The 16,062-nt window shown below is 57.2% G+C and overlaps 2 protein-coding genes across 2 annotated transcripts; one reads left to right on the plus strand and one right to left on the minus strand.

The window, feature by feature from the left end:
* Positions 1–1,782: 1,782 nt before the first annotated feature.
* LOC311158009 (endothelin receptor type B-like) lies at positions 1,783–12,213 on the plus strand. Its single transcript, XM_084213106.1, has 8 exons — positions 1,783–1,906; positions 5,468–5,977; positions 6,911–7,023; positions 7,440–7,644; positions 9,623–9,772; positions 10,397–10,530; positions 11,098–11,206; positions 11,816–12,213. The coding sequence occupies exons 2-8, from the start codon at positions 5,504–5,506 to the stop codon at positions 11,963–11,965; spliced, it is 1,335 nt and encodes a 444-aa protein (XP_084069232.1). The 5' UTR covers positions 1,783–1,906; positions 5,468–5,503; the 3' UTR covers positions 11,966–12,213.
* Positions 12,214–13,153: 940 nt separating this feature from the next.
* LOC311157803 (DNA-directed RNA polymerases I and III subunit RPAC2-like) lies at positions 13,154–16,036 on the minus strand. The gene is made up of 5 exons (XM_084212766.1): positions 15,988–16,036; positions 15,177–15,274; positions 14,156–14,232; positions 13,731–13,813; positions 13,154–13,338 (listed from the first exon to the last, which is right to left on the minus strand). The coding sequence occupies exons 1-5, from the start codon at positions 16,021–16,023 to the stop codon at positions 13,291–13,293; spliced, it is 342 nt and encodes a 113-aa protein (XP_084068892.1). The 5' UTR covers positions 16,024–16,036; the 3' UTR covers positions 13,154–13,290.
* Positions 16,037–16,062: the final 26 nt, after the last annotated feature.

Consider the following 16,062-nt stretch of genomic DNA (forward strand, 5'->3'; position numbering starts at 1 on the left):
CCTGATGTTTCTCTGCTCCATCGCCACCCCTGTAAATCAGATTCCTCTCAATCTCCTCACCCCAAAGCAGAGCCCAGCTGAGCCTCTGTGGGGCAGCTCCACACCTGTGTCCACTGCAGGTTAAACCCTGTGATTCCAGCTGGGAGCAGCAGCCATTCCCCCTCACCAACCCCGTCCGGCAAAGCTGTTCCCGTAGCTCGGACTACAAAACCATTGGCACATTCCCACAGCTGGCAAAGCCACGAGGGATGGATGCCCTGGGCTGTGGCTCTCCCCAGCCTCCAGGGATCCCTGGGCTCCCCAGGAAGCTGTCCTGCTTTCCCGCTGGGACACAAGGCACAGGACGTGGCTTTGGGGTTTCATTCTCACCATTGCAGCAACTCAGCACCAGCCTCGGAGCCCAGTGTGTGTCAGGGCCCCTCTGGCTGGGCAAGGTTGGCTTTTCCTGGGGGTCTCCCAGGGCTTGGAGCCATCCTTTGTCCCCAGCAGAACAGAGAGGGCCATTCATGCCCTGTCCCGTGCAGGAATGTGACTGGCCCAGAATAGGCTGCAGGACCCCCCCAGGGGCAGGGAGGGGGGCCCTGCATGCCCCAAACCCCTCTGTTTTGGGAAGAGAGCCCAGGAAAAGCTGCAGCTCCTCACAGAGGCCAAAGGGTTAAGGGGTGGTTAAATCCAAGGATTCTGCCCCAGGCAGAGGAGCCCTTTGAGGGGCTGCTCCCTGCTCTGCCTGGGATGGGGCGAGCAGAGGGGACAGGGCCAGGTCACCTCCTGCTGCCCTTCAGAGCCTCCAGCTGGCAATGGACTTGTTTGCTGCCACATGGGCCAGACCAAAAGCCCAGCCCCAGAGTCCCAGGAATGCACCAAGGTGCAGGAATGATCCACTGAGCTCCAGAGTCGGCTCTGGGACACAAACTTCAAGGTGGAAACATCTCTGGGTACTACTGGACAAAACGGGGCAGCAGCTGAGTTCTCCAGGCAAGGCCAGGGATGGGCTGTGTCCTTCCAGCCCAGCCCAGCCCAGCCCAGCCCAGCAAACCTGGCTTTTCCTGCTGTCCTTCCCGCTAAACCTGGCTCTACCTCTGTGTCCTTCCCGTTAAACCTGGCTTTATTTCCATGTCCTTCCCACTAAACCTGGCTCTACCTCTGTGTCCTTCCTACTAAACCTGGCTTTATTTCCATGTCCTTCCCGCTAAACCTGGCTTTATTTTCACGTCCTTCCCACTAAACCTGGCTCTACCTCCGTGTCCTTCCCACTAAACCCGGCTCTACCTCCATGTCCTTCCTACTAAACCTGGCTCTACCTTTGCGTCCTTCCCACTAAACCTGGCTTTATTTCCATGTCCTTCCTACTAAACCTGGCTCTACCTCTGTGTCCTTCCCACTAAACCTGGCTTTATTTCCATGTCCTTCCTACTAAACCTGGCTCTACCTCTGTATCCTTCCCACTAGACCTGGCTTTTCCTGCATATAGAGATGATTTCTACCCTGTTTGCAAACCCTGACCACTGAGAAAAGCCAGGCTGGTCCAATTCTCATCAGCAACTTTGAACAAATCTTGAGATGATGATCCTGCCACTCGTGGAGCAGACAGTGCCACCCCCTGTGCAGCGTTATTTGTTTATTATTTGCACTCCTCCCCAGAGCTATCCCGTGTTTCTCCCGCCTTTCCCTCCTCCATCCCCATCCCGCCCTCAGCCATTGGTCACAGGGGCAGTGCTGGGGGAGCCCTGGGATCTTCTATAAAACCACCCACGGGAGGAAGGAGCATTCCCCGCAGCTCCAGCCCCCTCACAAAAGCCAACTCCAGCATCCAAAGCAGTGCAGCTCCCCCAGGACATGCCCAGCGTCCCGGGCAGGGGGAAGGAGCCCTGAGGAGCAGCTCCCACATCCCAGGGGCAGCAGGAAGGTAACGACTCCCATGGAAAGCTTTGCTCTTCTGTGCATTAATCTGCAGACAAAATGATTCCTTGTGTCTCGGTGAATTTTGGCAGCCCCCTCTGGGGAAGGTGTGGAAGGGACCACAGTGCCTGGACAAGGTTCAGGATGGGGCAGGGAGAGGAGAAATCCAGCACACCTGGGGTGGGAGCTCCTCCTGCTCCCGGGGCAGCCTGGGCTCAGGGCAGGGAGCCCTGAGGGTGGGATGTGCTGCTGTCACCTCTCTCCCTCCTCTCCTCCATCCACAGAGGCTGTGCTGCAATATTTATCCACAGAAAAGCTGTGTTTGGTGTCTAGACAGGTGGAACTGCTCTGGAAGGGAGGGAGAGGAGGAAGAGGAGGATGGAGGAGGAGGCTGCTGGATGTGAGGATGGAGGTGCTGGGCTCTCCTGGGCTCCCAGGGAAGGGGGATTCCAATCCCACTCATGGCACCTTCCAGGCAGAATCAGGCTCTGGAGGGTTGAGGTGACAGTTTTCAGTCTGAGTTTCTCTCTGGGAGTCTCTCCCTGATTCCCTGAATCCATGTCAGGATTCCAGGGGATTCAGCTGCCATTTGGGCTCGGCACAGTTAAAATTCCTCCTGGGATGGCTGAAAGCAGTTCTGGATCTGGGGTTTAACTGTGCTGGTGTTGGTTTCCCATGTGAATAAGCTTTTTGATGCTCCTGTGCCTCAGTTTCCCTCAGCTGGGGAAGGGCTGTGCTTCCAAGCACTCCAAGATGGGAAGAGCAAGGAGTACATGGGCAGTTGGACAGGAGAAAACAGTTTCTCTTTGCCTAAATTTTGGGTTTAATAACAGATTTGATTCAGTTTAAGGCGAGAAGGGGAGGAAGTGTTTTTCCTCTCCATAGCTTTGCAGCTGTGCTGTGGAGGGGCTGGGCAGGAGCCGTGTCCTGTGATCCTCCCTCACATGAGCTCCTCTGCCAAGCCCCAGGGTTTTTATGCTTCTACATTTTTCTTTACCAGAGCTCTGAGGTCAGGCTGGGCTCAGGAAACAGCCCAGGGCTGTGGGGGGCTCTGGGCATGTCCCCTGTTCCAGGGGTGCTCTGGCACTTTCTGCCAGTGCCACCTCTGTCCTCCAGCCAGGAGTGGCTGTGCCATCATCCAAAGCTGTCCCTGAGAGCCCTCAGGGACCTCGGGCAGGAATTCTGAGCGGGGTCTGCCGTCTCCTGAGAGCTGCAGTTCTGTGGGCATGGTGGGGAGGAGAGCTTGGGACATCCGCAGTGGGCAGCTGTGCCTGGCGTGGCTGGGGGAGTTCAGCGAGGCTGAAATCCCTGGAACAGGTCAGAGCAGGGATTTGTGCCCAGGTTTGTGATCCTTTGGGTGTTTATCCACCTCTGCCTTCCTTTCTTCACCCTTCCCAGCCCGGCCCAGGCATTTCCACAAAGCCTGAGCCCATGGGGAGGCACAGCCACGTCCACAGGAGCTGTGGTCAGTCCTGGGGGCTCCTGCCTGGCCTGCCCACCTCCTCCCAGGGTGGGAGCTGTGCTGCACCTGGGATTCCCCTTGCCATGGGCATGGAGAGCCCTGCTATGACTGGGGGTGTCTTGGCTGGCTGCTCCTGGAAGCAGCTCCCAGGGTGCAGCGGGTTTGGGATCAGATCCCAGCTCTGCCTGAGGAGTCAGAGCAGAGCTTGAGTCCCTGCTCTGCTCCCAGTCAGGCTTCCTGGTCCCTGCCTCACTTGTTTCCTGGAGCAGGGCAATCCCAGGGACTCTCACAAAGGCTCCAGTTCCCAGCCCAGCCACAGCAATTTCTTCTTCCTTCAGAGCTGGGAAGTTTCACAGTTTGACAAAAGTGTTCCTTACTCACTCCAACCAGGAGCCCCCAGACTTATCCCTCTTTGAGGAACAGGCTGGAGTTTGCTCCTTCTCTGGGCTCCTTTCTCAGCCTGGATCTCCCAGACCCCCTTCCTCAAACCCACCCCCTGGCATGGAGTGACCACCACCCTCAGCTCTCTCCTGTGGTTGTGGTGCAGCCCCTGGGCTCTTCCTGCCTGGTCAGAGCTGAGCAGAGCAAAACCACTCTGGGGATATTCACTGGTACTCCAGCCCTGGAGACCTTTCCCTGTGTCAGCAGCCAGGATTGGAAGGAGCCCAGGGAGAGTTACAGCCCTGGGCAGGGAGCAGGGCAGGCAGGGGGGTGGAGAGGAAGGGGTTCAGTCGATGGGGTGAGGAAGGGCAAGGAGGGGCTGTGCTGTGCACATTGATGGGGTGAGAGCTCAGGAGTCAGTGTGGCACTGCTGGAAAAGCCCTGCAGCGTTTTCCTGACAGGGCTGTGCTGAGCCCTCCCTTTGCAGGGGCAGCTGTGGCACCAGCTGGGCAGGGGGATGTTGGTGAGGCTTCAGTTTCCCCCTGGAATGAGCTGGAAAAGTTCTGCTGGTTCTCTGGACCCCGAGGTGGGACTGCAGAACTGCCCAGATGGGCAGGCATTGATAGAGGTGCCCAAAACTGCAGCCTCAACCTGTCAGGAACTGAATGCCCCAAAACGAAACCCTACAGCTCCTGCCAGGAGGGGACAGCCAGGGGTTGGGCTCTGCTCCCAGGGAACAGGACAGGAGGAGAGGCAACGGCCTCAGGCTGGGCTGGGGAAGGTCAGGGTGGACACCAGGAGGAATTTCCCCGTGGAGAGGATGGTGAGACCTTGGAAGGGGCTGCCCAGGGAGGTTTGGAGTGCCCATCCCTGGAGGTGTCCAAGGAACACCTGGACTCAGAGCTCTGGGCTGGTGACGAGGTGGGGATTGGGCACAGCTTGGACTCGATGATCCTGGAGGGCGTTTCCAATGTCAGTGATTCTGGGATAAGTGAGGAGTGGGATGGGCACAGAAGGGAATTGGGACTGTCCACAGGAGCAGCAATGCAGGAGGTGCAGTTCCTGCTGCCACAGTCACTGAGCACAGACAGGTGTCCCAGCCACTGCAGGACCACGTCAGAGGCACAAGGGACAGTTTGTTCTCCTTCCAGTTTGTTCTACTGAGCTGTTTAAATTTAGCAGCACAAATCCCACCCTCAGGGTCAACAGCTCTGACCTGGTGGGATCCAATCTGGCATCGTTTATGTTTGCTGGGATGATGGAGCTCTCCAGCAACTCATAAATAGAATTGAATCATAAAATAGAATATCCCAGCTTGGAAGGGACTTACAGGGATTATCCAGCCCAGCCCCTGGCCCTGCACAGACATCCCAACAACCCCACCCTGGGCATCCCTGGCAGTGCTGTCCAAACCCTCCTGGAGCTCTGGCAGCCTCAGGGCTGTCCCCATTTCTTGGGGAGCCTGGGCAGTGCCAGCACCCTCTGGGGGAAGAGCCTTTCCCTGATCTCCAACCTAACCCTCCCTGGCACAGCTCCAGCCGTTCCCTGGGGTCTGTCCCTGCTCACAGCGAGGAGAGATCCGGGTTGTGAGGAACTTTCAGACCCTGATGAGGTCAGACCTCAGCTTCCTCCTCTGCAGGCTGGGCAACTTTCTTCTCTCCAATATCCCATCTCTCCATCCTCTGCTAAACAATTTCTCTCCCTGATCCCTTTCTCCGCTGGCAGATCCCAGCAGGACCCCAAGGACATCCCACAAGCACCATGAGGACTTCTCCTGCCCCCAGCTTCGCTGTCCTCTCCTCGGCAGGACCGATCCCATTCCCCGCCACCCTGGCCATTGTCCTGAGCTGCCTCTTCTCCGGGGCGCACAGCCAGACCCCCGGGGCCTTGCAGGAGAGCACGGTGCCCCTGGAGGAGCTGGGCCAGGAGCAGCCCCACAGCCTGCTGCAGGCCATGCCCGTGTCCAACGTGTCGGGCGCTGCCGGGAGCCGGCCCTCGGAGCCGCCGCTGCTGCCCGTGTGCGCCCGGCCCGCCGACATCCGCCACGTCTTCAAGTACATCAACACCATCGTGTCCTGCACCATCTTCGTCGTGGGCATCATCGGCAACTCCACGCTGCTGCGCATCATCTACAAGAACAAGTGCATGAGGAACGGCCCCAACGTGCTCATCGCCAGCCTGGCCCTGGGGGACCTGCTCTACATCCTCATCGCGCTGCCCATCAACGTCTACAAGGTGGGCTCCGCCTGGCACGGCTGGCGTGGGGCTGCTCGGCATCCTCGGGGGCCTGGGAGGAGCTTCTGCCTGAGCTGTGCCTGCCCCTGGATCCCTGGAAGTGTCCAAGGCCGGCTTGGATGGGGCTTGGAGCAGCCTGGGGTGGTGGAAGGTGTCCCTGCCTGTGGCAAGGGGTGGGATGGGATGGGATGGGATGGGATGGGATGGGATGGGATGGGATGGGATGGGATGGGATGGGATGGGATGGGATGGGATGGGATGGGATGGGCTTTGACGTGCCTCAGAAACCCTTCTGGGGTTCCATGGTTTGTGTTGCTGCTGAGGCCCAAGGAAAGAGCTAGAATGGGTGGCTGGTTCTGGGGTAGCCTCAGGAAGGGCTCCAGGGGTCAGGGGGACAGAAGGGTTGTGAACTCAGTCCCCTCTGGAATGAGTGGCTTGGATTTCTCCAGCTGTCAGGACATGTCCCAACCTCTGCTTGTCCCAGCCGAGCGTGGGGCCACAGACCCGGTGTTCTGTCAGGAAAGTGAGTGTGCTCGGGGGTCAGAGTCTGCCAAAGGCTGAGGACACACGGCTCTGGAGCTGGCCAGGCTGGATCTTGGCTGTGTCAGAGCATGACTTTCTTTCATGACCCACTTTGAAAACAATCCAAAGCAGCCTAGTCTGGAGTTTAGAACTCAGACCCATTCAAAACCCCTCAGGGTCTGGAGTCAGGAACTGGTGTCTGGACCATCCTTCATCTCTGTGTCCAGTCAGGGAAATGAAAGCTTCCCAGTGCCAGCAAACCGTGGGAAAGTGCCCACATTCCCAGGGGTGGGAAGCTCAGGGAGCTCTCCCTGCTCTCCCTGAGCTCCCCACACCCCGTGGGTGCACCCAAAGAGAGGAAGCTGGAAGCACATTCCCAAAGCAGCCTGGTAACCTGTGGATCCTCCCCAGCTCCTGGCCAAGGACTGGCCCTTCGGGGTGCAGGTCTGCAAGCTGGTGCCCTTCATCCAGAAAGCCTCCGTGGGCATCACGGTGCTCAGCCTCTGCGCCCTCAGCATCGACAGGTGAGACACAACAGCCACCCCTGCCCTGCCCAGCCTGCCCTGTCCCTTGGTGGGAACCAGAGACAGAACCAAGAGCTCGTTCCCACGCCGGTGCCAAGATGGGGACAGACTGCTCTCATGTGGAGCTGCAGTCCAGCAGGAACTCCCTGGTGACAGAGCTGAAATCCTGCTGGGAAAGGCTGAGGGGAGGATCATGGTGTGGGTGGGGGGGTGAGGAAGGGTGGCCAAGGACAGCCCCCATCCCATCCATCCTCTGAGCCCCTGCTTCCCATTCCCACACCTGAGAAGGTTCAGAGGTGGAGGAGGAAGGTGTGAGGAAAATGACCTGTGGGGACAATCCTAACCTGTCCCTTCTGCTCCCCTCCCTGGCTGGTTTTCTCACTCCCTGCTCCTGTCACGTTCCCACACCCGGGCAGGTACCGAGCCGTGGCGTCCTGGAGCCGGATCCAGGGCATTGGGATCCCCATGTGGAAGGCTGTGGAGGTGCTGCTGATCTGGGCAGTGGCCATCGTGCTGGCAGTGCCCGAGGCCATCGCCTTCGACATGGTGGAGCTGAGCTACTGGGAGCAGCACCTGTGGGTGTGCATGCTGGCCTCGGAGCAGAAATCCCGCTTCATGAGGGTACCTGTGCACCCCAGCTCCAATCCCAACCCCAATCCTAATCCCAATCCCAACCCCAATACCAACCCCAATACCAATCCCAATACCAATCCCAATACCAATCCCAATACCAATCCCAATACCAATTCCACTTCATGAGGGTACTTGTGCATCCCAGCCCCAATCCCAACCCCAACCCCAATACCAATCCCAACCCCAATACCAATCCCAATACCAATCCCAATCCCGCTTCATGAGGGTACCTGTGCATCCCAGCCCCAACCCCAATACCAATCCCAATCCCAATACCAATCCCAATACCAATTCCACTTCATGAGGGTACCTGTGCATCCCAGCCCCCATCCCAACCCCAACCCCAATACCAATCCCAATACCAATCCCAATACCAATCCCACTTCATGAGGGTGCCTGTGCATCCCAGCCCCAATCCCAACCCCAACCCCAATACCAACCCCAATCCCAACCCCAATACCAATCCCAATACCAATCCCACTTCATGAGGGTACCTGTGCATCCCAACCCCAATCCCAGTCCCAATCCCAATCCCAATCCCAATCCCAATCCCAATCCCAATCCCAATCCCAATCCCAATCCCACTTCATGAGGGTACCTGTGCATCCCAGCCCCAATCCCAACCCCAACCCCAACACCAACCCCAATCCCAATCCCAATCCCAATCCCAATCCAAATCCCGCTTCATGAGGGTACCTGTGCATCCCAATCCCAATCCCAATCCTACTTCATGAGGGTACCTGTGCATCCCAACCCCAATCCCAATCCCAATCCCAATCCCACTTCATGAGGATACCTGTGCATCCCAGCCCCAATCCCAACCCCAATCCCAATCCCACTTCATGAGGATATGTGCATCCCAACCCCAACCCCAATCCCCCTTCATGAGGGTACCTGTGCATCCCAACCCCAATCCCAGTCCCAATCCCAGTCCCAATCCCAATCCCACTTCATGAGGGTACCTGTGCATCCCAACCCCAATCCCAGTCCCAATCCCAGTCCCAACCCCAACCCCAATCCCACTTCATGAGGGTACCTGTGCATCCCAACCCCAATCCCAGTCCCAATCCCAGTCCCAATCCCAACCCCAACCCCAATCCCACTTCATGAGGGTACCTGTGCATCCCAACCCCAATCCTAGTCCCAATCCCAATCCCAATCCCAACCCCAACCCCAATCCCACTTCATGAGGGTACCTGTGCATCCCAGTCCCAATCCCAGTCCCAATCCCAACCCCAATCCCAACCCCAATCCCAATCCCAATCCCAATCCCAATCCCAATCCCAATCCCGCTTCATGAGGGTACCTGTGCATCCCAACCCCAATCCCAATCCCAATCCCAATCCCAATCCCAATCCCAATCCCAATCCCACTTCATGAGGATACCTGTGCATCCCAGCCCCAATCCCAACCCCAATCCCAATCCCACTTCATGAGGATATGTGCATCCTAACCCCAACCCCAATCCCCCTTCATGAGGGTACCTGTGCATCCCAACCCCAATCCCAGTCCCAATCCCAGTCCCAATCCCAGTCCCAATCCCAATCCCACTTCATGAGGGTACCTGTGCATCCCAACCCCAATCCCAGTCCCAATCCCAGTCCCAACCCCAACCCCAACCCCAATCCCACTTCATGAGGGTACCTGTGCATCCCAGTCCCAATCCCAGTCCCAATCCCAGTCCCAATCCCAGTCCCAATCCCAGTCCCAATCCCAATCCCACTTCATGAGGGTACCTGTGCATCCCAACCCCAATCCTAGTCCCAATCCCAATCCCAACCCCAACCCCAATCCCACTTCATGAGGGTACCTGTGCATCCCAACCCCAATCCCAGTCCCAATCCCAACCCCATTCCCAATCCCAATCCCAATCCCAGTCCCACTCCAGGAGGGTACGTGTGCATCCCATGTTATCCCTGCTGCCCTTGCTGCATTTCCAGCTGCCCTCTCTCCCTGTTCCCCGCAGTTCTACCGGGATGTGAAGGACTGGTGGCTTTTTGGCTTCTATTTCTGCCTGCCCTTGGTGTGCACAGGCGTCTTCTACACCCTCATGTCCTGTGAGATGCTGAGCAAGAGGAACGGGATGAGGATCGCTCTGAATGACCACATGAAACGGGTGAGAGAACTAGGGAGGTATGCTGGCATTCCCAAAGAGGAGGGGGTGCTCTCGGAGGGGGGACACTTCCCATCCCTCTGCAGGACAGGATGAGCTGGCAAAACCTCACAGTGGATTTTGGCACGTTGGTGCAGGGATTACACCAGGGAAAACGGCCTTCAGCTCCATAATCTCCAGCCTTGGGGATGACCCCAAATCCTTCTGGCTTCATTAGAGGTCTCCTGGTCATTTATCCCAGCCCACAGCACCCTGGACCAAAGGCTGGATATGTCAAATCCCAGACAAGGGATGCAAGGAAGAGTTCATTGTCCCGTCCCACGCTTTGGGAATGATTCCCTGAGGAGCTCCAGCTGGTTGCCACCTTAGCAGTGTGCTGGGTGGATAGAGGAGGCCCCGTGTCCCAGGGAGCTCCATCCCAGCAGAGCCACCAGGAGTGGTGGTGGGGAGGGGTCTGGCCCACGTGGAGCTGCTGCTGCCCTGCCCCGTTCTGCAGCCTGGGCTAGTGGGAAATGTCCCTGCTCACAAGATGAGCCTTAAGGTTCCCTCCAATCCAAACCATTCCATGATTCCACAACTTGGGACTCGCTCCCTGTGCTCATCCTGCCCCCTGCCCCTGTCTGGCAGCGCCGGGAGGTGGCCAAGACCGTGTTCTGCCTGGTGGTGATCTTCGCGCTCTGCTGGCTGCCCCTGCACCTCAGCCGCATCCTCAAGAAGACCATCTACGACCAGACGGACCCCAACCGCTGCGAGCTGCTCAGGTGGGCCCCGGCAGGTGACACCAGCACAGACCTGTCGGCTTGGGCCAGACTGGGGGAGCTGCCTTCCACCTCCTGCTTTCAGTAATTCCTTGCCCGGACTGCACCGCCCTCCTGATGGGCACAGAGAGGGTGGGGGGACATGGCGAGGGTTAAATTAAATTTTGGAATGTCTCTGTGAGGCTGAGGTCTCCTGGGCACAGGAACATTCCCAGCAGGGCTGAGGGCTCCTCGCTTTCTGCCAGGTGGGAGGTGCCCATCTCCCTCCCCTTTCACCCAGCAGCCAAAATCCAGCCCAGGCCAGGAGCTGCTGCTCTGCTGGGGGTTTGGGAATATCAGGAGCACCAGGAGAAATCAGAGCTCCTGTTCTTGGCTTCCTCAGGGAATGCTCTGCACAAGGAAAAGTGGTTTTTCTTAGGGAAGGATGGATTTGTGCCCAGCTGTGTTATCAGTCACTGCTCCTCCACAGAAGCAGGATCCCAGGCCAGGAAATTTTGAATTCCCAGTTTGGAAATTTCCTCTGTTCTCCATGAGCTTCTGAAACATCTGTTCTCTCCCTTCCCATCTCAGCTTCCTCCTGGTGATGGATTATTTTGGGATCAACATGGCCTCCCTCAACTCCTGCATCAACCCCGTGGCTCTGTACTTTGTCAGCCGGAAATTCAAGAACTGCTTCCAGGTAGGAATGACCCCCCAGGCCCAGGGGCACAAGCTGATCTTATTCCTCATCCCAAATTTTCCCTGTTAGATACTTCTCTTCTCCAAGTACACCAGAGCTCAGTGCCCTGCTGGGGGGAGGCTTTTGCTAGAGCAGGATTTAGGACAATCCCAAGAATTCCCTGTCACACTGGAACAGGAACATCCCCACAAACCATCAGACCAGGGGCTGGGGCTGCTGCAGACTTTGAACCCAAGATTTTGGGAGATAATTGTCAGGAGTAGTGAAGCCCTGAGAAAGAAAGGGAAGGAGATAGGGATGGGATGGGATGGGATGGGATGGGAGTTGAGCACACCTGTTGGAATGGAAGCTAAGCATCACCTGTATTTTCTGTCCCTTAATGATGAGAACACACAATTACAAAAAATGCCCCAAATTTCAGTATCCCCATTTCCCACCCTCACCAGCTGTATCCTGGATAACCCACTCCCAGCAGAGCTGCAGGACAGCGAGGCTCAGCAATTCCCAGCCTGGCTCTGTGCAGGGACACCTGCTGGCACAATACGGGAATATTTCCTCCTCTTTTCCCACATCCCACACGTGTGACCTCTCCCCCTTGTGTCTCCCCAGTCCTGCCTGTGCTGCTGGTGCCAGAGGCCGGCCCTGAGCATCACCCCCACGGATGAGAAGGGATCTGTTGGGAAGTGGAAAGCCACGGGGCAGGAGCTGGGGCTGGACCGGAGCAGCTCCCGCCTGAGCAACAAGTACAGTTCTTCCTAAACGCGTGTCACTGTCCTGGACAAGGCACAGGGACAGCAGGACCCCTCCGATCCTCCCCCAGGCTCTTCCTGGCTGGGCCTGAATCAGCTTTGCCGTCGTGTCCTCACCCAGCTGGAAGGAGCTGGAGCATTCCCCAGGAGCAGCTCCAAGCCCAGCCCCTGACCCCAGCGGTCCCCTCTGCAGGAGAGGGAAGGGCATTCACATCCTCACAGGATTTTTCATTTCCTTGCAGGAAAACCAAGGGACTTCTGGCCATTGCCTCGGGGTGGAACGGGGGTGGGGGGATGCATGTGGGAAGGGAAGGAATGTGGGGTGGTCACTCTGTGGGGTGAGGAGGAGAGGGAGAATGACAATTCCCAGCTGTAAAAGCCAAAGCCTGGATAAAATCCCTGTGAGGGACAGAGATGTCCTTGTGGTCATGTGGAGGTGGGAAAGGCAGTGGAGAAGGTCCAATCTCAGCTGGAAGAGCCACTAGAACCAAGTAAAACATGGGAAAGGGCTCTTTCGAATTTATTATTGGCAATAATTCATCCCCCAGGTGATCTGCCAGCAATTCTCAAGGTCAGGTTGGACAGGGCTTGGAGCACCCTGGGATAGGGGAAGGAGCCCCTGCCCATGGCAGGGGTGGGAGGAGAGGGAGTGGGAGTCCCTCCCAACCCAAACCAGTCTGTGACTGCCATCCATGTGATTCCATGTGACTGAGAATCCATGTGATTCCATTCTAACGTTCTTGCCAGAACTTCAGAAAAACTACATGAAAAAGTTGCCATATAGTTGCCATCAAAGGTTTTTGATAATTCTTTGTTGGTTTTCCCACATCTCTCTTTTCCGTCTCTCTCTTTTCCTTCTTTCCCCCTTCTACCTTATGATAGAAAAAACGGAGAGGGGGAAAGGGGAGAAGAGACAAGACCTGCAATTAAAACATTCTCCAGGTGTTGGGGTGGGCTTTTAGCTTAACTTTCACTGAAATGTAAATGTTTTACAAATAAATCATAAAAGACAAATGAGTTTCAAGGAAAACAGAGACTGAGGAATATCAAGACCAGCCATTTGCCCAATGGGCTGAAATGGAGCAGAAATTTTCCCAAATGTCCCAATCTCTGGGAAATTTTCCCAAATTTCCCAATCTGTCTCCATGTTCTATGACTTTCCATCCCTGTGCTGAGCAGAACACATCATGAGCTCTGCAGCATCTAAATGAATAAACTTTATTATAAAATAAAATACATTTTGCAGCAAAGTAATTAAAAAAACGACAAATAAACCTTGTTTGGACACAGGGAATTCAACACACAGAGGTTACACATCCATGCCATTCCCAAAGGCTACTGCATCTCCTCCTCCTTCTGTGCCCTGAACTCCTTCATGCTCCTCTGAAACAAAAGCAAAACACAAATGTCACCAACCTGTCCCTGGGGTGGCACAGAGCCACCACCCTGCTGTGCTGGGACTGCTCTGGCTGGAGCCTGGAAAGGCTGGGAAGTTCTGACAGAGCTCCTGGTGTTTTTGGAAGTGACTGAGCTTTACAGTCACTCCAAGGGAAAGGGAGCCAGGCCATGCCATGGATCAGGCAGAGCCTGGCCAAAAAACCACCCAGGTTCTCCTGCCAAAGGTGTCTCCAACACCTCAGCCTCCCACTCTGGGATCAAGGGAAGAACTGACCCTGAGCCCTCCAGGAATGGCCCAAGGGACAGAACAGACCCTGAGCTCTCCAGGAATGGCCCAAGGGAGAGAAGAGACCCTGAGGTCCCCAGGGATGTCTCACCTCAAAAGTGTTGAGCACGTGTTGGCAAACACCCATCAGGTCATTCAGCCCTTTCCGGAATGGCTCCACAGCAGGAAGAGCCCCTTTGGGAAAAGATGGGTTAGGGACATGGGAGATGGCTTCCCAAGGGCAGTCCTTACCTCCCCAGGGGTGTGCCCCCTCCCCAGCCCCACAGCTTGGGGTGCCAGGGCTGCTCCCAGCCAGCCCAGGTGCCTGGAGCCAGGAATGCTGCTTCCCACTGCAGCTGGAGCAGAATTCTGGGAGCAGCCTCTGAGGCTGAGCAAAGGGGCTCAGCACTGCAGTTCCTGGCAGAGGGCAGGGAGAAAGGGCTTTTTTTATTTAACAGACTCCTGGGAAGCTGGCATGAGCAGGGGGAATTCCATGAGAGCAGGGCCCCAGCCATGCAGGGACAGTGCCAGGCTCACCTCTGGTCTGGATCCTGAAGTTGATCTTGCTTTCTGAGGGGTGTGTGATGCAGTAGCCACAGAACTCCACGTCAGGGCTGCAGGAGGGCAGAGAGGAGAGGGAGCAGTGAGACCCTGGCCAGTCCACGGCAAATCCCAGGGAAGCCAGAGGCTCAGGGCATGCCAGGCCTGCTGGGGCTCTGGATGTTTCCAGAATGACTTGGGGGAGGGATGTGCTGAGGGGAAACTCCCTGTGTGTCCTTGTTTCCTCACACCCATCTCTCTCTGAGCTGAGCTGGAGCTCTGCAGGGCAAAGACACGGCTGGCACCGTGCTGGCACCACAGCCAGAGCAGTGCCAGCTCTGCAGATCCAAACACGGGATCCTGGATGCTTGCAATTCTCTCTGTAACCAAACCTGCTGCTGCTCTGCTGCTGGAAGAGGCTGAGTGGTCCAGGGCACTGGAGGAGCTCCCAAAATGTTGCAGGGCCTCTCCCTCCAGCTGAGCTGAGTGCTGGAGCTTTGCCCCCAGCTTTGGCCAGCAGCTTCTTTTGTGTTGTCACAGTGATTTATCAGAGGGACCTTAAAGGCCACCCAGTCCCACCCCCTGCCGTGGGCAGGGACACCTTCCAGTGCCCCAGGGTGCTCCAAGCCCCATCCAGCCTAGCCTGGGACAGTTCCAGGGATGGGAAATCCACAGCCTCTCTGGCCAGCAAACGGAGTCCAAGACCTAGTTACTCCTCAGCTCAGGAGGAACTGAAAGCCCTGGGCTGAGCTTAACTTGTCTTCCTGGGCAGGGGAGGGTGTGGGTGGAGGCTCAGGAAAGGCTGGTCAGTCCCTTTAAGGGCTCTCAGAGTCCTGACACAGCACAGGGAAAAGGAGGAGCAGCAGGTGGGAGCAGGGCTCCCTGTCTGACAGGAAGGCTGGAAGGGTGTGCACAAAGGGGATTTGGGATCGTCTGTCTCATCTCAGGACAGCTGAGGTGTGGATCAGAAGGAGAAGGCCAGAGCAGGGCACGGAGGTCCCTCAGAGGCCCCACTCACTTCTTCATGACCATGTAGCGCAGGGAGTTGCCCAGGGTGTGATCCTCGTCGTGCAGCACGAACGTGACGCAGTTCCCGTCCGTCCCATCCGCCTGGATCTGTCACCGGTGGGAGAGGAGAGAAGCTGTGACCTCCCCGAGGTCGGGGACACCTGAAGGGTGACGATCAGCTCCCATGCTTGGCTTCCCAGAGTAGCTGGGAGGGCTGTACGTCTCGCTGGGCCACTTCTGGTGCTGCTGTTGGACCAAAATACCTTCAGAGAGGAGGGGAAGCTCCAAAATTCCACCTAGTTTTAAACTAGGGTAGTCCTGACCTCCACCTGCTGCTGTTCACCACAGGATGACAGGGTGTCCCTTGGAGCCACCCTGACATGATTTGTCCTGACGCCGAAGCCACCCCACCACACGAGGAGGTGCCCTACCACTAAGCCAGGCTTGGGAACGACAGAATCATGGAAGCACAGAATCATCTGGGGTGGAAAAGCCCTGCAGGAGCACAAGTCCAACCATTCCCCAGCACTGCCAAGGCCCCCCCAACCCATGTCCCCCAGTGCCACATCCACACGGCTTTGAAACCCCTCCAGGGACGGGCACTCCAGCCCTGCCCTGGGCAGCTGTGCCAGGGCCGGACAGCCCTGTCCACCAAGGAATTGCCCCAATATCCAACCTGACCCTCCCCGGCACAGCTTGAGGCTGCTTTTCCTCGGGAGCAGGGCCCGGCCCCCCGCTCCACCGCACGGAAGGGAGCGAGCGGGGCCCCCCGACCCCGATCCCGATCCCGATGCCACCCCCGGCTCCCGGTGCCCCCTCACGGTTTCCAGCGCGGGCCCGCTGCCGCTGCCGGCCATGGCGGTTCCGGGCTCCCGGCGGCCCCGCGGCCGGAAACG

The sequence above is a fragment of the Fringilla coelebs genome (genome assembly GCF_963513975.1).
Source record: "Fringilla coelebs genome assembly, chromosome: 11".
In the NCBI taxonomy this organism is placed as follows: Eukaryota; Metazoa; Chordata; class Aves; order Passeriformes; family Fringillidae; genus Fringilla; species Fringilla coelebs.

What these genes read in the sequence shown, in the direction of transcription:
- LOC311158009 (XM_084213106.1), top strand. Translation starts at nt 5,504, where the DNA reads ATGAGGACTTCTCCTGCCCCCAGCTTCGCTGTCCTCTCCTCGGCAGGA. An exon ending in TGCCCATCAACGTCTACAAG is followed by an intron (nt 5,978 to 6,910) that starts GTGGGCTCCGCC and finishes GATCCTCCCCAG; the next exon opens with CTCCTGGCCAAGGACTGGCC. An exon ending in TGAATGACCACATGAAACGG is followed by an intron (nt 9,773 to 10,396) that starts GTGAGAGAACTA and finishes CCTGTCTGGCAG; the next exon opens with CGCCGGGAGGTGGCCAAGAC.
- LOC311157803 (XM_084212766.1), bottom strand. Translation starts at nt 16,023, where the DNA reads ATGGCCGGCAGCGGCAGCGGGCCCGCGCTGGAAACC. An exon ending in GCGGGCCCGCGCTGGAAACC is followed by an intron (nt 15,275 to 15,987) that starts GTGAGGGGGCAC and finishes CACCGGTGACAG; the next exon opens with ATCCAGGCGGATGGGACGGA. An exon ending in CTTCAGGATCCAGACCAGAG is followed by an intron (nt 13,814 to 14,155) that starts GTGAGCCTGGCA and finishes CTTTTCCCAAAG; the next exon opens with GGGCTCTTCCTGCTGTGGAG.